Raw genomic sequence first — 16,049 nt, forward strand, 5'->3', positions numbered from 1 at the left:
CTTTACCTACCTGAAAAGCAAACGTGTGATGATGCCTCTGCTAAAAAGGGGGAAAGGGCAAAATTGGTGGGAGCTGGGAAGGGCTTATCCAGCACTAAATGAAGAGAAAGAGCCAGCATGAAAACTCCTGGCTCCCAATGCGCCTTTCAATGTGTCACCCCTGGGCCACTCCGCGCTGTAAAGCAGTGGTACGCCAGCCTGTACAATTGCCCATTTTAAGCACAGCGTGGCCCAGAATTGGAAAATGCCAAATATGTCTAAAAATAGTACAATAAAAAACCCTCCAGGCAGACAAAGGTTTTCTCCAAGACAGCGGGTAGCAAACAAGATCTGAACCGTGACCTGGTTTTCTCCTGCTGATTCATAGTTTTCCCAGTTCGTTACAAGAATCGCAGAGATTGATATGGGGCATTAACAAAACAGAGGGCACGGACGTCTGCCTTGTAACGTTATGCTGCAGCGACCCGAGCTGCTGTGGGAGGAAATATCATGGTTTAAAAGAACCTCATTGCTACTGGGTCCTTGGAGCCCTCAGGGAGCGTCGCTAGCCATGGCTCTCAAGGCATTGAGGATGAGTAGTTGTTATTTCATTGACGCTGAGACAAAGAGAGAAGGTGACATGCGGTGGCCCCCCAGCCATGGCAGAGCCCTGAGGAGAGCTGGCTCTTTGCACGGGTCTGCTCTGGCTCCGGGGCAGGAGGGAGCTGAAGGAACTCTGAGTGTGTGAGCGTGTGGTGCTGACTAACCTGCCTGTCCCACAGGCACAGCAGTTGCTGTGACCTGCCTCCATCGCCAGAGTCGCCACAGCCAGCAGCATCCTCCGTGCAGTGCTGCCAGCCGTGGATTTCTGCGCTGGAGGCTCCCGGGATGAAAATACAAGCTCTTTCTAACAATTTTGTCAAGGGAAATGGCACAGCAAGGTACTGGAGCTCTATAGCATCTCTACATTTGTGTGGGTGATCCCTCAGGAGAGGCAAGGGAAAGCGGCAATGCAGGGTGTGCCCAGCTCCATGGCACGAGACGCATCCATGGAGACATGCAGCTCTACAGCCAGAGCTCTCCTGCCCAGCTGCCACAGGGCTGGTGTTGTCCTCAGTATAGTGGGGAAAAAAGAAAAATTGCTTTTCAGATTCATCTGCTTTCAGTTGCTGAGTTTACAGCTAGAAAACACTCCCATAGCAGCACGTCCCAGAAGTTTTCTCCCTGCATTTCAAGTAAAAAGCTGCGATGCTGACCTCGGGCAGCGACAGCAAGCACAGATGCTGCCCCACTTTGGAGCTCATTGAAGGCTGTAGTACAGCCCTCACACAAATGACAATATTTTCCAGGGCTGAGACAGGGGAAAAAAGGGTTCCTGTCAGTCCAGCTGGGCTCCCAGGACTCACTAAAGGTGGCAACAGGCTTATGGGATTTGGGAGAAAGGGAAAGGGGTAAACACAGCAGGTTGTTTCCCAGGAAGCTGGTCCCCCCCTGGCAATTCACTTTCCTTTTTTTTTTTTTTTTTAAATCGTGAAACTGGAATGTGAAACATGTGAGCAAACCCTTTGGGTCAGCCTTCACCGTGCCCTGCACACACAGCAGAGGATGAACACATCTTGTTCCAAGAAGCTTCTTTCTTCCCAGACAGCAGCCAGGCGGGGCATCACCCCCAGCAAGGGCTTCAATCCTCCTGTTCTGCAGAAGTGGCTCACCAAGGTTTGTCTTTGGCTGGTCTGACCCAGCTCGGACAGACAGCCCGTGCAGTCCAGTCCTGAGCGCTCCAAGCGATGCAGCTTCCATTCTTCTGCAGAGAGGAAAGAAGAAATGTCCTAGCAGCTTTTGCTCCTGCCAGCAGGAAACTTTCCATAGTGCTCATCGTAAAAACTCCTTTTCATATGCTTTGGCACAGTTCTCATCTGGCCAGATCCTGCTACTTTCAAATACTGCTAGGTCTGATTTTTCTTGATACCATGTGTCTTTCTAACCCGTAGCCCAAGTAGAAGATGAGTTTGCTGGCCATCTCTGTAGGAAGAATGACATTGAGAGGGTGGGCACAGCATCTTCCATGCTGAGGCAATGGGAAGACATGAGTCAGCTCTTCAAGGATGCAAGGATATACCTGCCAGTAATTGCAGAGAGAGGATCTGCACAAGACCATTTACTCCCCGGGCTTCAAAAGCTTGTCCCACACCGATAGGAACCACAGAGTGTCAACTCGGGACTGCTGGATCCACGGCTCTGCTATGTCTAGCACTATCAGATGGGAACAAAAGGAGTCCCTGGCCTGACAGACAGTGTCGGGACTCCTGAGAGATTTAAGGGATTAAGCAGAGAAAGAGAAAAGGGATTTCCCATGCGTTTGCCATAGGCACTCATGCTCCTTGTGTTGTGCACTGCACTCGCACGCACACACACAAAAGCCTACCTTTATGTGCACATCTGTCTGCTCACACGTGTACACACAGCGATGAAAGGGAGTCTCCCAGCCCAGCAGAGCTGTCTGGCTTTTATGGCTCCTGCCCTTGAGCCTGCAAAATGTCTGGCTTGTGCGCTAATGCTGGGAAAATGCATCTGTCACCTTCTGTGGGGAAAGCTGGGGAAAGCGGAGCAGGGGTATGAAACGACTATTCCCCTTTGACGTGATGGGAGCTAGAGAAACGTAGGCTCAGGCAGCAAGGAAGGGCGCTAGCATCAAAAGCAAGACATGTAGGGTCTGTCGCTCCCACAGCTGCCAGTCTTGGAGTTGTGGATTGTGCTTTAAAAATTATCCATGTCCTCCATCTATCCCAAATTCACCCTGTGACACTTCCTTTCCTAATGTGTTTGCTTCCTCCCCATGAGCTCTTGTGGTATTTACGTTAGAGCCATGCAGAGCCAAGACGTGCCCCTGGGATCTCAGATCTGGATTTCAAATGGGTTTTGTTTCATCTTCACATCTCAGCCACTATATAGAGAAATCATCAGCCAATGGGACCCGGGAGGTTAGAGCAGAGCTGCGGCACCTTAGCCACAGTGCCCTGACCTGTGTGCCTTCCCAGGACTTCTGGGGAGATGGGGATGGTGGGCCAAGAAGAATGAGATTTTTTATGTCTGTCTAAGAAGGATCAGCAGTGGGGAAATCACAAGTTCATTGACATGAGAACAAAGATTAGGTGATGACTGGAGGGAAAGTGCTCTCAGCCATCGTCAAGGACAATTTAGAGCAGGCACTTGGGAATGATGGAGACCTTGCGAAAGAGGAAGGAAAGGAAAGGTGGGAAAGCTTGGAACAGGTCATCAGAAGCAGATGGATTCCTGTATGTGGGCAAGCGACCTCACCAGCTGGGTGCACGACCACATGCAACCAAGAGCAGCCTCCAGCCTCCCCAGGGGCCTCTCTCACGCAACAGATCACCATTCCAGCCTCAAAACGGATGGGCCAAAACTGACTGCACATCTCCCGTCAGGCCTTCCAGGCAGGGAAGTCTGTTGTGAGATGCCTCAGGAGTTTAAAGAAGGGATTTGACTGAGTCTGTGGTTGATTGGGAGGCTGGGTCCTCAGAACTTTCTACTCAGAAGCCCCAGCCCTTACTCTCGATGCACTGCTGCCTTCTGCAGGCGCCCTGAGGGGATCAAACTGCTCACCCAGATGAAAAACTGGTCCAGGTTTCACACTGGTGAGCTACAACAGAGCTAACCTGCGTGACGTGGCGTGGAGCTCATGGCCAGCGCACCAGGCCAACCCTCTACCACCACCTCTGTGAGAAACCGCTGCTGCAGGCACAGCTCCGCAAATCCTGACACTGAGTATGAACTTCCCTTCCACCGCCGTGCAAACCCGGGCAGGAGAAAGCCCCTTGCAGCGTGCCGACCCCCTGCGAGTGGCATCTGCCTGCCAGAGGGGGTGCCTGGAGAAATGCAACGTGCTGTCCTGCCTGTTCACCACGGTACTGGCCTCACTGGATGGAGAATGAAGCTAAGGTTGTTCACATCTGTTTCCTGTTTCTTGGAGCTGACCAGTCTTCCCAGCGGGGCTGAGCTCCTCACCATCAGACGGCGCTTGGTGGGAGCGGGAAGCGCGAAGCCGCTCTGGCACCTTGGCCACGAGCTAGCACACCTGCCCGACTCACAGCCGCAGCTGGAGGCTGACGTCTGTCAGGGTGGAACTGTGGTGGTTCGCTCTCTGCTGGGACCACCTGCACGTGGTAAGACAGCCTGGGGCACGTGGCGTTGACATGCCCGACCCCAGAACAGCAAACAGCGATCCCTCTGCTGATGGATTCGGCATTGGACAGGACGCTTCCCACCTTGGTCGCAATTCAGAAGCTCAGTGTCTCCTGACAGCTGAGACACCCCAGGGTATTCCCCAGCCTCCAGGCATTGCCCCCCCCCTGGACACAGCTCCCTGCAGGTCCTTTGTGAGATCGACCAGCCACCCGGGGATGTCTCGGATGCTTGGGAGTACACCGCATGGCTCCTGGTGCCTCCGCGTAGGCAGCTGAGTCCCTCTGTGCCTGCAAAGGACCAGGGAGCTTCAGATGTGAAAGCCCTTTTCCCCATCAGTGCTATTCAGTAGGAAGTCCCTTGTTTTCTTAGGAAATCCCTGCTTTTCAGTACTTTGTCTCCCTGAAATTGGTTCACCTTGGCTCATCAGATTCCCCTGGGGATGGTGATGGGGGCAGGACCATGAGGGCCAGCTGGTTCCCCAACTCTCACACTGTTCTCTGTCCCTTGCAGGTCCCTTGCGCTAGGTCAGCAGTACAGCTCCCTGGGGTCCCAGCCCATCCTCTGCGGCTCCATCCCCGGCCTTGTCCCCAAGCAGCTCCGCTTCTGCCGCAACTACATTGAGATCATGCCCAGCGTGGCCGAAGGGGTGAAACTGGGCATCCAGGAGTGCCAGCACCAGTTCCGGGGCCGCCGCTGGAACTGCACCACCATCGATGACAGCCTGGCCATCTTCGGGCCGGTCCTGGACAAAGGTAAACAGCAAAGCTGGGGAGCTGCAGGGGAACGTGTTCACCAGGGTGGGTTGAGCTGTCACATACTTGGCTTTTGGGTGCACCACGAATGTCCTACTAAGAACACACTGGGGGAAGAGCCTGATGTCCTAGCCTTCAACCCTAATTTCTCCAATTTCTTTTTTCCAGTATTTTCGGTGTGTTACATCAAAAGGGATGATGAGGGAGGGGGTCTGTGCCCGTCCCACAAGCAATCACTAAGGTCAGGTAGGATAAGGTACAGGAAGGGGAAGGTCCAGCCCCATGCATGTTCACATGTTCTGGAATCATGGGCTCCATCATCCCTGCACAGGGCACACAGCAGCGCTTCCAAACAACAAGGTCCAGCAGAAAGGACAGGGGTTGGGGTCAAATTCCTTGGGGTCAAGGCAATCCCTTTGAAGCCCACTGCCTACCCCAGGAGGCCAGTAGGAGGAAGTCTCCCCACCAGTGAGAAGCCATGGTTGAAATCCATGGTCCTGATCAGGCTTAGCTGAACATCTTTTCACAGATGAGCTCCAAAAGTCAGGGCTGGGAACAAAAAGAGGGAGAATAAATGCATTTTCTCTCCCCAAACACGCATGCGTGCTATTCTTCATACCTCCTCCTGAAAGACCACCTTCCTAGACCCACTGGCATGGATCAGGTACACTGGAAGCGCGTTGATGAGGCACAATAAAGTGGGATGTCCAGTGAGGTCACAGCCTGGGCATGACAAGGGGAAAAGGGCGATGCTGGGCCCCAAGCCAGCTGGGCGCCAGCACCACCAGCCTGCAGTCAAATATGGCCTGAAAGGAGGGTGCTGTGCAGGACTCGGGTGCCAGATAATCCCACATCTCAGATGACCAGTTAGCAAACCAAGCCCTTAGCATCCCATGAAACTGAACCAAAAGGTGGATAAAAAACTCCTGTTCTCTCCTTCCTACCCCATCCCGTGGATTTTGTTGACTCCAGGTGGAGTTTGGCACAAGGGACACCCACAGGTAACGTCTTGCTGTCACAGCCAAAACCATCTCCAAAGCCTGGCTTCATGGGCATGGGCATGCACTGAGTCTCTGCAGCCCAGGGAAGCCTGTTATTGAAAATAAATTATTCTTCCCAGTGACAGTTTGGAAACGGGAATCCTATGGTACAGCCTTTAAGAAATTGGAGAAATTAGGGCTGAAAGCCAGGACATTAGAGTATTTCCCAATAGTCTCCTAGAGTGTGCATATGTCCTGGTGAATCCTTCTTATAAAGCTATAATATTCTGCATATAAACAGTTCATGGTATTTTTTTCAAGTTTCAGCCTTCCAATAACGGTACAGTTTCCTGAAACATCCATAGTATGTGAAAATTACTCATTTGGGTTAAAGTGCAATTCTTTGCAGAAATCAGGTTTGTGAAGTCATATTAGAGATATAATAGGGTTATATATATAATATATATATAACAGAGATTATATATATATATAAAAATATATAAAATAGAGTTAATAGGGACCAAGAGAGTCAACTCGCCTCTGTTTTTGGGGTAGCTGCTCTATTTACTATCAAGTAACTTGTCATCGAGGCTTGCCACACTGTTACTTGCTCCCTAATAAAAGCATGTCCTAAACTTCATCGCTTACAAGATCAGAAAGTTTTAATTTTCTTAAAATCTATCATAAAAATTTTAAACACACCGTGAAAGAACTGTTAGAGCATTCAGGCACTGAAAATCTATCACCACCATTTCTGTCAACTTAAAAACTGGATTTGAACCATCCTCCCCATAATGAGCAAACTGAACTTTGAATTTATGAAGAATATTTTAAGATTCTTTCGGCTGCGGGGACTACAGCAAAACCTCATGTGTGGACATGCCTCAACATTTCCATGCACTCAAGCTGACAAAGTAAAATATCATCCGTAGCTCTGAAACCCTTCTGACAGATGGGGGAAAATTACCGAACACATTTGTTATACAACTTTCCCAATCAAAGCATGATGCATCAATAGTCTCCCAGACAGTACTGCCAGGCAATTATCTTGAAAAATATATTATTCCCATGTCTCACTAACCTGTAAGTAGAACAGTTAAAAATAAACAGTATCATCTGCAAACTGTGATACATCAAAGTCCAACCCATTTGATTGTGGTTATTATTTACATTTTTTAAATGTGTTAATGTCTTTTCACTGCTGCCTTGAAAATTAACGGCAGAGACGGGAGGGGACTCATCCCATCTACGCAGCAATGAGTGATGCTACGAAAGCCTTTGCGCTTCCCAGTCTGCAGCGTGAGTACTCCACCTTTCAGCCACTGCTTTCTCAGCTGAAGGAAGAGAGAACGTGGGCAACCAAAAGGCTTTTGTCCTGCCCCAGTAGATCTCGTTAGCCGTGATGAGCCCGGGGACCAACGCCGCTCATTGCCGAGGGGGCTGTGGATAGGGTTACTGGACACTTCTGTTGCCTTCATAGCATCGCCTTCTCCAGGCTGTTGTCCCACCTTCCTTAGATGCAGCAACAACAGAAATCAAAAGTTTTGAGCCCATAACCCGGAACACAGATCCACGATCAGCGTTGGCTGCATTTTTTGACATCTGGCCCAGCCCTGAGCGTCTGTGGCAGCTGTTGCTGCGTTCCCTGCTTGTTGACTTCCAGGACACATGGAGGGGTGCAGCCCCACAAACTAGGACTCAAACGAAGACGACAATCACTCTTGCAGCTTGCATTGTGCATTAGGCCAATATACATTAAACACTAAGCCCCAAATAGCCAGGATTTAAGCCAGGATAACTACCTGGATGAAGTCACCTCTTAAGTATCAAAGAGCAACATTTAGGTTAATCTCCTCTACTGCTCCCTTAGATAGATTTAAGCTATTTTGGAAAAAAACTTCAAAGGTGTAGTTCTCCCTACAATAGCACAGAAAATAATTTCTAATAGAGCCTGAAAGGAAATTGAGGATAATTTCATTTTAAAGGAGCTGCAAAAATGTTAATCACAGTTGCTTCCATTCAAGGAGAGCTTAGTCTGAAGTGCAACGCGGTGTGGGAAAACAGCGGAGCCATTTGTGGTGGTTCAGCTGGGCAGAGCCTCCCGTGGCACCCGTGTTCAAGCCTCTCCCGGTTCCTCCTGGGCACATCATCCAGGCGACAAGCACTGGTATCAGTGTGGAAGCACAGGGCATCCCTCCCTGAAACAGTCCAAGGGATTCCTGCCCCCAGGCCTTCCCACAGCCTCCCATCACATCCCCATCCCATTTCTCTTCCCCCCGTCACCATATGACTACAGTCTCTCCTTTCACAGTCTCTTGCGTGGCTTCAAATTCATGGCAAAGCGATAAACAGCGAAGGCAGCACAGCGAAAGCCCCGGGGAGCTGAAGTGCTCCTGTCGGGAGCTGCTGAACACCGACCCTGGCTGAGGCTCTGCCTCGACCGACCCAGTTTCCTCCCACGGCCTCTACTCAAAGTTCAGCCTCATGAGGTTTTTGCCATAAAACCTGTGGCAGCCGTAGCTGGCGAGGCTTTGGTTTCCTAGGGCCACTGATTATCTTCCTGTAAGTTTTCTTTTTTGCATGTCTTTTTTTTTTTAACCTGGGCTAAGAAAAAAAAACAAAAAAACCAACAACCAAAAACCAACCCCAAAACATGGGGTAAGATCATGTTTTTACAAGCAAATTCCCTGAGATGATTTATACTGCAGGTGTGCAGTCTGAGACAAGGAGGGAAGAAAAACCTGCTTTTCCCCCTCTCTCTTCTCCTTCCTTTTTCTTTTTAAAATAAGGTCAGTTCCTACTAAAAGCCAATATCTCTTCCAGCCAAGTCCTGCCCCAAAGCCAAGGCTGAGCCAACAGCCAGGTGAGTCGCTGCTGCTCCGGGAGGACGAGTGATGGCCGTTCTCTGGTTGGGGATAAAGTCCACCACTTTGGTTAAAGCACAGCACCCAGAAAGAGCGCACGAGGCAGGAAGACCCCACAGGCGTCTGCAGACCAACTCCTGGGACAGGGAAGAGGTCTCTGAGCCACAGGCAGGGCTGGATCTGCAGGAGCCTTAGCCAGCTCATACGTTTCCCCACGTCTGAGGTGGTGGGGGAACCACTCTTCCCCTGCCGCCTCCTCACACCGCAGCCGCCCTTCACTCAGTCTCCTTCTCCGGGAAGACGCCGCTGGCTCTCAGAAGGGTCCCCCTCCGCCCTGCTCGGGTCCCAGCCTCTTGCCAGCAGCACCAGCCTGCGCAGCATCTCGTGGTGCATGGCTGCCAGGAGCGTGACGGCAGCGGGGCCAGGTGCAGGACAGGCAGCTGGGCCTGGGCTGCCTTTGGGGGTCCTTGTGTGCTCGGCTAAGCCCCTGACACGAACTGTGAAAAGGCAGACCCGCACCGAGATAACCCATGGCTTTTCTCAGCCATGACACTTGCAGTCATTTGCATCTAAACAGGGGTGTGTGGGATCAGGGGCCGTCTTGATATAAACTCAGCAGCTTAAAGGGAGGGGGAGGGAAAGGAGAGAGGGAGAGAGAAAAATAAGCTTATACCGATGAGAAAGAGCTAAGCTTCCTCCCCTACTGTGAGGCAGGGCGAGCGATACCATCCCAGCGCCGCAGTCATTTCAAATCGCTGCAGCATTCACACGCCCTTTAGCCATTCTGATCCGGTGGCGGGGGGCTGGGGAGCGCCATCAATAGGGATTTCCCAGCCGGGCTGGCGGGATTGGAGGGTGACGGCAGGACAGGGGAACATTGCCCCGTTGCTACGAGGTGCTCCTGGGGAATGCCAGTGCTCTGTGCCGTGGGTACGCTGGCCGGCGGAAACATTCTGCATTATGCTGGTAATACAGTGTGACACCGCGGGAACAATGGCAAATTGAGTGTCCCAGCAGGTAACGGGCCTGGCTGGGAGACAGTCGCAGTGGTGCACTGTCAAGACGGCTCTAATCCTCCCTCGCCAGCCCCTCCCCTGGTTCTGGGAACGCTGCTCCCACATTTCATCTCTGGGAAATTCTCCCGGCTCCTCGCCCAGACCCGGGGGAGAATTTCAAGGCAAGGCGTTTGTGTGTGCAGCTCGCTGCCCCCCGCCCCGGCACCGCGCAGAGAGCGCGCTGGGCAGACATGGGGTGCTGGGGGGCAGCTGCAGAGGGGTGCAGCCCCCCCAGGGTGGCCTGCATCGTGCCTCTGCCCAGCCATAGCAGTGCCAGCCCCGGCTCAGCTCCTGCCCTGGCATCCGCGCCCTGTGCAGGGACTCACAGACCTACAGAACGTGCCACGACTCTCCACCCCGCGCCCAACGCTTTTCACCCCCTCCCCAGGACGGAAAGCAAAGGCACATCAGCAAGGAGAGTGGCTCGTGTCCTCCCCCTCTGCCCCCGAGCTGTCCTGGTCTGAGGCCAGAAGGGCTCACTAGCTCTCTAATCTGATCTGCTTTAGATCATAGGCCACCCAAATAGCCTTTGTCAGGCTGAAACACTCCAGTTGGAGCAGTGATCTTCAGCCAGTGGCTCGTAGCCCCCACTGGTCCCAGTGTAAGCTGCTGGCGAGAAGATACCCAAGGAAAACCTCTGTAGGTAGAGGCTGGATCTCTGCTGGCATATTGGAGGTGGGAAGGGCAAGGAGGGAAGAGTCTGAATTAAAAGAAAGTGAAAACCACAGCACGGTGCCACCGGCAGAGAGAGCAGCTCTGGGTCAGGATCACGTTTGGCACTTGGATCCAAGCTCCCCACGCTGCAGCAGAGGACAGATGCGCGTTTCGGCAGTTGGCACATACCCGTGAGCTGCCTCTATCATTGCCTGCATGGCCTGAAATCAGCTCAGCCTGAGATGCCCGATTTTTGGAAGCCAGGGCCCACCTCCGTGGAGGAGACTGCAGGCCAAGGAGCAAGACCTGCTGCAACGAAGGCTTCCCCAGGGCACGAGGCACGAGCAGGTGAGGGACGCATGGGGCAGCTGAGAAGACTGTTCACGGCTTCTGCTCTGGAAGAGGGGATGGTCTCCACGGTCATCGCTGGTCTGAGCCAGCAGACTCACCCACCCCTGCCCGCCCACTTCCAAAGGCGACGCCAGCAGCACCTGATCCAAAAAGTCTTCATTAAAAAATTAATAACTTTTTGCTTTTTAATGAGATGATGCTGAAGGAGGTTGGGCAGGAAAACAGAAGTGTTATGTTGACTGATAATCCCATTCTCTGTCTATTCCCAGCCACGCGAGAATCTGCCTTCGTCCACGCCATCGCGTCGGCAGGGGTGGCCTTTGCCGTAACCCGCTCCTGCGCCGAGGGCACGTCCACGATCTGCGGCTGTGACTCCCATCACAAAGGACCTCCAGGAGATGGCTGGAAATGGGGGGGATGCAGCGAGGATGCCGACTTTGGTGTGCTGGTGTCCCGCGAATTCGCAGATGCCCGAGAGAACCGGCCGGACGCCCGCTCGGCCATGAACAGACACAACAATGAGGCTGGCAGGACGGTGAGTGCCTGGTGGGTCCGGAGCCGGTCATCCACGCCTGTGTGGACAGCCCAGCGTGGCTCCCCCGAGGTAACGGGGCCCCCACAATGCCCGGGCGGGAGCTTTCTAGGATTATTTTCCAGGCCACAGCATTTCCACTCTCAACAAACAGACGGGTGGGGGTTAAGAATTGCTAAACCATGCCTTGCTTCCAGCTCAAACATCTCCCCAGGCAGCACGTACAAACCCAACCCAACCGCCCAAGCACCCAGGTCAACAGCAAAGGGGACTCTCCTCCCAAGCTCTCCTTCCTGCACGCTCCCCCTTCCAACAGTGCCCTGCCCGGTGATTTGTGGGACGAGGTGACAGTCATCGGTCCCTTCCAACTGAAATACTCTTACTCTGTTCTTGCTGCCAGCAGATACCTGGGCCACCGCCCGCTCCAGGTCATTTGCAAACCCAGCGCACTGTAACCAGGTCGCAGCAAGACCTTTCAAACAGCGCCTGAAGCAAACACCAGATGCCCCTTTTCCATACGGCAGCAGTGGAAGGGTAGAAGCTTGAACTTGTTAACAACTGACAGCCTCCTGTAAAAAAATCACCACAAACTCTAGTAACTTTAACAAAAATCAGTGATTATTTTGCTCAGGCACAGAGGAGGTTGCTGGGGAAGGGAAAGCACCATGTCCTTAGATTCACGAGTTCATTTACTTGCTAGTGCAAACGGACTTGGGCCATAAAACGGAGGGTTGTCAGCAAAGTTAGGAAGAGGGGATCAGTCTGCATCCACGTGTGGGAGACATCCTCCAACCTGCAAATTCCGTGGGCTCCGATTGCCCACACACTCAACAGGGAGGGCCCCGCTGAAGGGATCAGACCTTGGCATTAGATGAGATTGGGTTGGAAGGGTGGTTAGAGCAGCTGCCCACCTCAGTCGTGTTCTTCTGGCACTGGGTCTGGCTAGAGATGGTTCCGCCACACCCCGAAGCCCCCCTGCATTTACAACTGGCCTGCGCTTCCCAGACCAAGCTCAGATCAGACATTTACATCCAGGTAGTGAGGGCACGTGGCTGAAAGCAAGCGCTGGGCATCATAAACTGCTGCTGACCACCTCGTTCTCTCTCCCCCGGACAGACCATCCTGGACCACATGCACCTGAAGTGTAAGTGCCACGGTCTCTCGGGAAGCTGCGAGGTCAAGACCTGCTGGTGGGCCCAGCCCGATTTTCGGGCCATTGGTGACTACCTGAAGGATAAATACGACAGCGCCTCTGAGATGGTGGTTGAAAAGCACCGAGAATCTCGGGGATGGGTAGAAACTCTTAGGGCCAAGTATGCTCTTTTCAAGCCGCCAACGGAGCGGGATCTGGTCTACTATGAGAACTCCCCCAATTTTTGTGAGCCAAACCCAGAGACGGGCTCCTTTGGGACCAGGGACAGAACATGCAATGTCACCTCCCACGGGATTGACGGTTGCGATCTGCTGTGCTGCGGTCGTGGCCACAACACCAGGACTGAGAAGCGGAAGGAGAAGTGTCACTGCATCTTCCACTGGTGCTGCTATGTGAGCTGCCAGGAGTGCATACGTGTCTACGACGTCCACACTTGCAAGTAAACGCAGGTAGGTCTCCAGCTGATGGGAGGTTGCTCCAGAGTAGGGCCAAGGGGTCCATCAACCCTGTGACCAGCCCCCACGTGGTGGCCTCACGCTTCAGAGGATGGCACAAAAAAATCTGGATGCCCGTGGCCAGGGCAGACACCCTCACACAGCCAGCACCAGCGCCGCAGAGGCTTCCGGCATCCCACCCACACACGGCAGCCCGAGGCTGGACCTGGCACGGCAGACACGGCACGTCACTGACCTGCTGACTTCTCTCAGGCTGTTTGGCATGGCAGGCGGCCTGGGGAGGAGCAGGGATAGCAGGAGCCCAAGCGAGGCATGGCACACCGGTCACTGCGCTGCCAGCACAGCACGCACAGAGCTTCGGCTCTGTCCTCCTCCAGAGGTCTGGCCCATGTAGATGCTAATACAGGGGGTTGAGGTGGAAATCAATTTTACACAGTGAAAAGTGAGCAAATACAGGCTCCTCTGCCTGCTGGCATGGCCATCCTGGTCCCAGCAGCTGTGGTGAGCAGGAGCCAGCTCCCCACACCAGCCACGTTCCTTCCCTGCCGCTCCAAGGAGATGAAGTTGGAGAAACAAACCTGTTGGAGCACGCCAACGGAGCCTTACAGCCAGTCTCTCCCTTCACCTCCCCTTTGCCCTCCCCACTCCCCATAGCTCCAGATCAGCTCCTAGAATCGCCCCGAGGATGGCAGGGAAGCAGAGCCCAGGGCACCAGCGGAGCGCAGGCAGACGCAGCACTACTCCGGCAGCCTCCTCGCCGTGCAGCTGCCCAAGATTGTTACGGATCTGGGCAGATCCACCCAGTTGATGCACCTATTTACTAAGTGTTCCCTAACATGATTTATATCCCAGAGAGAGCTCAGAGCATTTCCCTGGCGACGGGTACCCGCCAAGCCAGCTGCTACAGCAGCTCTGAGCATCAGTAACAGACGGGGAGAGAAGCCACGACAAGAAGTTCCTGTTCAAGCCATCTCATCAGCCTCCCCCCATCAGACAAACGTGCTTAAACCATCCAGCGAGAGAGGCAAGGGTGGACGGGGAAGGGAAACCTTTACCCAACAGCACGATCCCAGGCAGACCTTTTCCTTCCCGTTGGATTTCTCAAGTCAGCAGCTAATCCTTCACAAAGGGCCCACATCAAGCACAGAGGCCCCGTGCCGTCAGCAGGGATTTGGGCCCCAGGTGTAGCCACACACATCCCACGACCCATCTCAGTGCAGAAGAATCAGCGTTCATCCTTCCACCTGCTCCCCAGGCCACATCCCCCTCCTTGACCACATGCCCCCTCGTTCTGGGTTCATGTTTTCAGGACACACTGACCTTTGAAATTAAAAAAATATTCTCTCCACCCTGGTGGGCTCCTCCACTGACAATGAGGACCGATAACCACGTACCAACAGCACTTCTCATGCATCAGCGATTTTACACAGAAATACATCCAAACCGGTAAAGCTGTGTCTTCTGCTGCACTCACTTTTTCGTCCATGGGAAAGAGCAGTACAGGGCACTGCAAAGAGCAATAACATGGGTGACAGGCCCCTCACGTGGAGCACAGGATACGGCCATGTCACTCGTACCTCCAGCTGGAGAGAATCTGAGCAAAATTCTCGGTCCCTCCTTTGCTGAGCATGATGAAGAGCTCCTGGGTTCGTGCAGCCCATGAGGCATCCGCTTTCTAAAATTAAAGATCACAGCAGAGCTCTAAGAAACCTCCCCGATCCAGAAATAAGCCGTCTTCTGATATGCATTCTATTTAAAAGTATATATTAAATTCTGTGTCTGGAAAGACTCCCAAGTATCTGACTTTAAAAAAAAAAATCCCTTTTTTGTTTGTTTGTTTGTTTTTTTAATCAAGAAAAGGTATTTAATATTAAATAGAACATTTATTGCCTTGTAATTATTTTACTGTAGCCAGGTATTCTAGCACTGAATGGAAGATCTTTTTCCATCAATCTGCTGTATCCAAAGTTTTGTATAAAGTTGTAGAGGTCGATTTTTTTTTTATTTTATATTCAGAAAATTTGTCTTTTTATAAGCATTATTTATTATACAATGTATATACTTGAGTTAACTAAGATTATATATTATATAAATATATATATTTGGAGAAAAATATATTTCAACTTGCATTTTTTTTGTGGTACGTCATTAAAGAGAAGGTAAAAAACCCAAAAAGATGCCCTCGCCAGCTTGTGTGGTTTGCCTCTGAAGGTCCTTGAGGTCCTGCTGAATGGCTACGGGAGCGGTGGCTCATCATTCAGCTACTTATGCACAGCCATAAGTCACACGAATGCAAGAGGACGGATGGTAAATGTAGCAAAGAGAGGAGATTTTACAGCCAAATACTAAGATTGTTATTTATAGAGCGCCAACGCACAGTGCGCATACACCACAGATTACTGAACCGAACAGGCTGTAGCCTTCACATCTGCCCCCACCAGTGCACTCGCTGTCACTGAACCACCTTCCAATGCTTTGGACAGACCCAGATGTAAATTTTCGCATATAAAAACATCTCCCGTCCACAAATAATTTCATGGGCATTTCTGCAACATCTTCCGTATGTTAACAATGCTTTGAAGCGCACAGTTTTTCACGGTACTGGCCTCAAATATAGCTATCTGAAGGGTAAAAAAACCCCAACAAGTCTCACAAAGGAGCAGCTGGGGGTGTTCAGCCCGGAGAGGAGGGGGCTCAGGGGGGACCTGATCGCTCCCTACAGCTGCCTGGCAGGGGGCTGCAGGCAGGGGGGTCGGTCTCTGCTCCCAGGTAACAAGGGACAGGACAAGAGGGAGCAGCCTCAGGTTGTGCCAGGGGAGGTTTAGATTGGGTGTCGGGAAAAATTTCTTCACCAAAAGGGTGGCCAAGCACCGGAACCGGCTGCCCAGGGAGGTGGTGGGGACACCATCCCTGCGGGTCTTTAAAAACCACATAGACGTGGTGCTTGGGGACACGGTTTAGTGATGGACTTGGCTGTGCTGGGTTAACGGTCAGACCTGGTGATCTCACAGGTCTTTTCCAACCTAAATGACACTCTGTTTCTCCACTGATCCCCAACGTGCACACAA

General features: G+C 52.3%; 1 protein-coding gene across 1 annotated transcript in view; it reads left to right on the plus strand.

Annotated features, from left to right (window-relative positions):
- Positions 1–12,980, plus strand: part of WNT3 (Wnt family member 3) — a 35,679-nt gene extending 22,699 nt beyond the window's left edge. The window contains exons 2-4 of the mRNA XM_037411204.1: positions 4,696–4,937; positions 11,111–11,376; positions 12,490–12,980. Of these exons, the coding sequence (XP_037267101.1) occupies positions 4,696–4,937; positions 11,111–11,376; positions 12,490–12,969 (988 nt within the window). The 3' untranslated portion in view covers positions 12,970–12,980. The remainder of the gene's footprint in view (positions 1–4,695; positions 4,938–11,110; positions 11,377–12,489) is intronic.
- Positions 12,981–16,049: the final 3,069 nt, after the last annotated feature.

The sequence above is a fragment of the Falco rusticolus genome, chromosome 18 (assembly GCF_015220075.1).
Source record: "Falco rusticolus isolate bFalRus1 chromosome 18, bFalRus1.pri, whole genome shotgun sequence".
Lineage (NCBI taxonomy): Eukaryota > Metazoa > Chordata > Aves > Falconiformes > Falconidae > Falco > Falco rusticolus.